The sequence below is a fragment of the Condylura cristata genome, unplaced genomic scaffold (genome assembly GCF_000260355.1).
Source record: "Condylura cristata isolate star-nosed mole 26May11 unplaced genomic scaffold, ConCri1.0 scaffold00016, whole genome shotgun sequence".
NCBI lineage: Eukaryota > Metazoa > Chordata > Mammalia > Eulipotyphla > Talpidae > Condylura > Condylura cristata.
In genome coordinates, this window is record NW_004567117.1 from 4,835,782 (window position 1) to 4,840,281 (window position 4,500).

General features: G+C 45.3%; 1 protein-coding gene across 1 annotated transcript in view; it reads right to left on the reverse strand.

Moving 5' to 3' along the window:
* RAB12 (RAB12, member RAS oncogene family) overlaps nt 1-4,097 on the reverse strand; it is a 27,837-nt gene extending 23,740 nt beyond the window's left edge. The window contains exon 1 of the mRNA XM_012725773.1: nt 4,073-4,097. Coding sequence (XP_012581227.1) covers nt 4,073-4,097 — 25 coding nt within the window. The remainder of the gene's footprint in view (nt 1-4,072) is intronic.
* Nucleotides 4,098-4,500: the final 403 nt, after the last annotated feature.

A 4,500-nucleotide genomic window follows, 5' to 3' on the forward strand; every position in this document is an offset into this window, starting at 1 on the left:
CCGCAGCAGCGGCAGCAGCATCCCGGACGAGGAGGGGCAGGAAGCGCAGGCGCAGGGCGGGGGGAGCGGGCGGGGCAGCGGGGTCGTGCCGGTGGGTGGCCGAGACAGCGCGCGCCCCCTGCCGGCCGGAGGACCGCCCGCCCCGCGCGCCCTGCCCCGGCTCCTGTCTGTACCTCCTCGCTTTCACCCTTTCGGCCCTCTCCACCGCCCTTCACTTGCCAGCCCTTTCTTCCCTGTGCTTCATTTCCATCTGCTCTTTATGTTTTCTTCCTCTCCCTCTCCTCTCCTTTCCCTCTCTTCCTTTCCTTTTCTTCACTGAGCCCAATTTAAAAACATTTTGCCCGCGCATTTGTCATCTCCCCAAACCTGTTACAAACTCAGGATTACGTCTCCGAAATCACTGCCACAAGCTCAAAAGTTGTCACGCTCTCAATACGGAGCTGGGCTTCCTTGGCCACATCCTGTCTACTCCCGGCTCCTGTCACCATCTGTTTTCTCACAGAAGGAGCTGACAGCTATAAGCGCCCCGACCTCTCGCGTCTGGGGTGGGGAGCTGGGATTCTTGGTTTTTTCCTAGCGTGTCTGTTTTCTACTTTCCGTAGGAAACATACGAAATTGTTTGGTTTTGCCACCAATTGTTTCCTCACTCGATGTTATAAGCTTTTATTCCATTTAACTTCTAAAATAAACAAGTGAGCCGCTCTATTGGTGAAGAGAGTGAATTAAAATTCAGCGTAAAAAGAAATGCAAACGTTTAGGGATTATAGACTCCGGTTGTTTGTCTTGCCGTTCTGTTTGAAAGACTTTAAGAATACAGCAAATCGCTGCCCTGATTCTTTGCCAGGGATTTGTTTAGCAAATTCCTCAGCGTGAACTTGAGCACCTTAGAACACGGGGTTCTAAATTTGATAGGAGTCGGCACATTTGCCAAGAATGATCACGTTACCCACCAAATTTCGGCTTTATTTAGAAGTAGGTTTAGTAATGCATAGTACTTGCGGAAGCTGCTCTTTAAATGTGCTTGGTAAAAAATCTAACATTGCCGCTAAGTAAATTGGAAGAAATTTACATTTAAAAGAAATCTTAGCCTTCCCAAAGCAATCCCAATAGGAGTCTCCTCATTAGTTCTTAGGCCTTTTGAACACCATCCAATCCTGGCATTTTAAACCCATCTCCTTTGGTCTGGTCACAGAACCACACTGAGTTGTGGATTTGGCATGACTGCTACGAACACAGTGACCTCTCTTGCCATTTAACATTGTCAGAAAAGAAAAATGAACAATTGATGCAAAATATGATGTGAAACATAACTTGCTATGTCAGTGTAAGAAATTAAAGGAATTGATTTACTCATCACTTTTTAAGAAAACTGTGATTTACAAAGCAAGGCATTTGTGAAGGTGATTTCAAGATTTTTAATTTGGCCCAATCTGACTGACAGCGTTGCCTGTTCTAATAGGAAGAAGAATGTGGCATAGTTAGGGCAGCTGAAACCTTTCCTCTCCATAAAGCAGTTGTGTAATTTCCTCTACTAGATTAACTAAGAGATTAACTGGCAGAGGCTAGAGTTAAAATCCGTACATATTACTTTTTTTAAAAAAAATATTTATTTATTTATTTATTCATATGGAACTGGGGTACAAGCCAGAGATGTGGAGGGTGAGAGGATTCACCAGAGACAGAGAGGGTAGCAGAACAGGCAGAGCGATGAGGTACACTGCTGAGGGGAGCAGCGGGCGGGTCAGGAGAGGTCTGCCACGCCATGTGGTCACCTCCGGGGCAGGCGGGATTCGAACTCATGTGAAAGTGGCTTTAGCTTCTTAGTGCTGTGCTTTGACCCGGTGCGCCACCAGGGAGGGCCTGTCCATATTACTTTAAGTCAATTGTCACTACTTAGTGTTCTAATGTAACAGGGTGGGCCCCAGAAAAAGGGGAAGTTCCAGGTCCCCTGCCCCACCCAGAAAGAGAGTGGAACTGAGCAGCAAAGGATCTAAAGAAGGAAGCAGGATGGTGAGCGCGGAGGAGACCTGAGGAAGCTAGTAGAGCAGAGGTAGACATATGAAGAAACCCTGCTTGTTGAAACAGATGTGGGTGAGAGATCTTTGACTATGGCAGTGTATATATTGATTTTGATTGTGTTCTTTTCCTCCCAGATTTGTCTGGCCATTTCTGATCCTTTTCTATGGGTCTTGGCCAGAAGGTGCTTTAGTCTTGTGAGGGGGTTTCAGGCCTTGCTTTGGGCCAGTCCCTTTTGGGTGGACTTTTACCCACAAGGGGATGGGTAACTTCAGGTGTTTGATTTAGAAATTACATTCTTTGTCTTTTCTGTATTGCACACCATTGTATTAAAGTTCTTTTCCATTAAAGCTCTTATGTCTTATCTTGATGTGGCAGATGGCAGAACCTGTTTAGAGGAGGCAGGTTTGGGGGTTCAGTGGTTCCCTCTCCCTGCCCTGTAACACAGGCACTTCTCTTTCTGCGTGATAGTGTGCATCTGTAAAAGTGGCTGTAAGGGTCAGGCACCCGCCAAACACAGACACACGGAAGGAACAGATGCCACATGCAGAAGCAGATATCCGGGAGCAAAAATCTCATGACTTTAGAACTTAAGGAGGGTGAAAGAAGAGTGGACTCAGGAATTGGGTAAGTGGGTGTGGCCCATTGTGGAACTGGAACTTATTTTTCTGCCCAGGCTTGCGTTAACTGGTGGTGAAAAACCCTGATACCTGCTTCTGCCAGGGGCAACTGCCCCTTCCATGTGCCTATGTTTGGCTACAGTGGCCGTGCCAAGTTCTGAAGACAAAAACGATCCCATAATCACCAGGATAAATCACAATTATTCCTTGACACCGATAAACTACTATCAAATCATTACACACATTTAAAATCACATTTAAATCATTAAGTATATAAATGGCCCTCCCTGGTGGCGCAGCAGGTTAAAGCACAGCACTAAGAAGCTAAAGCCACTTCAGCATGAGTTTGATCTCCACCCTGGAGGTGACCCAAATGGCGCAGCAGACCTCTCCTGACCCACCCACTGTTCCCCTAAGCAGTGTACTTCTCAGTCTGCCTGTTCTGCTCCCCACTCTGTCTCTGGTGAATCCTCTCACGGCCTCTGCACTTCTGGCCTGTATCCCAGTTCTGTATGCATAAATAAATAAATCTTAAAGAAATCATTAAGTATATAAAGAACTTAAAAATTGTAAAACTAGGCCCTCCCTGGTGGCACAGCGGGTTAAAGCACAGCACTGGGAAGCTTAAGCCACTTCCGCATGAGTTTGATCCCCACCTTCCCTGGATGAGATCCACATGGTGCCACAGACCTCTCCTGACCCGCGCGCTGCTCCCCTCAGCAGTGTACTTCGTCAATCTGCCTGTTCTGCACCCCACTCTGTCTCTGGTGAATCCTCTCACCCTCCGCATCTCTGACCTGTACCCCAATACTTTACAAATAAATAAATAAATCTTAAAGAAAAATTGTAAAACTAGTATTTTTTTAGGACTCTTCAATCTAAAACACTAGAAACACTTAAAAAAAACTCACCCAGAATAGTGTGAACAATGCCTATAATTTACCATAAGAGTGGACAGCCTTTCTGTGCCCTGGTGAACTGTTAGACTCCTTATTGGGGTTTGGATCAACTTTCAACATTTTATTATTTATACTTTTAGTGTTAGGAAATATCTGCATTTTATATTAACTTTTTGTGCTGTCATCACTTTTCTGGCTGTCTTCAACCTTTTCATTATAACTGCTTTCCTTCTTTGCATTGAGCACCTTCACTGACTTTCTCTGTCTACACATCTATACTCTCTTGAAAGGAGGCAGGGTCACTCCTTCAACAGTCAGATGTTTCTTCCATAATTTCATATTCACAGATTTGAGTTTCACTTCCAACATTATTGCTTTTTGTTTCATTGCACTACTTTCATATGTGTTGCTAATTCCTCTTCTGATCACCCATCCATTTTTGTAAAATGACATGTGGGTTTAGCATAAGGAGGCAACACAAGGTAGATACTTTGCTGTCTACATGGGCACTGAAAAGCACATGCAGAAGCTACTTACCAGCACACTTTGAGAGAAGCAGCATTGTGATACAAGACCTACTGCTGAGTGTCTGACTATTGACATCTTTCAAGCCTCACGCTTCCTCTTGTGTCCCAGATCTGGGCAAACTGAATAGAGATCCCTCGGAGAGTCAACGCTGCATGCAGGAACTTTCACCCTAGCCCACCCTCCAGGAGCATCCCCCAAAGAGTCTCCTCCCCTCTGCTCTTGGGCTTATTTTAAATAGCTTGGGAGACCCACCCCATTCTCCTTGAAAGTGCTGATTATATAAGTAACAAACACTCTTGGGGTAGGTCTTCAATGTTGACATCTGAGCCAACCATTGATGGGGAATTCATCCTGTTCTCCAGGATGATGGACATATTATGTTGACACCTGATTGTGATGCATACCTGGTGTTAGGTAACAATGTGTGGACTACAGAG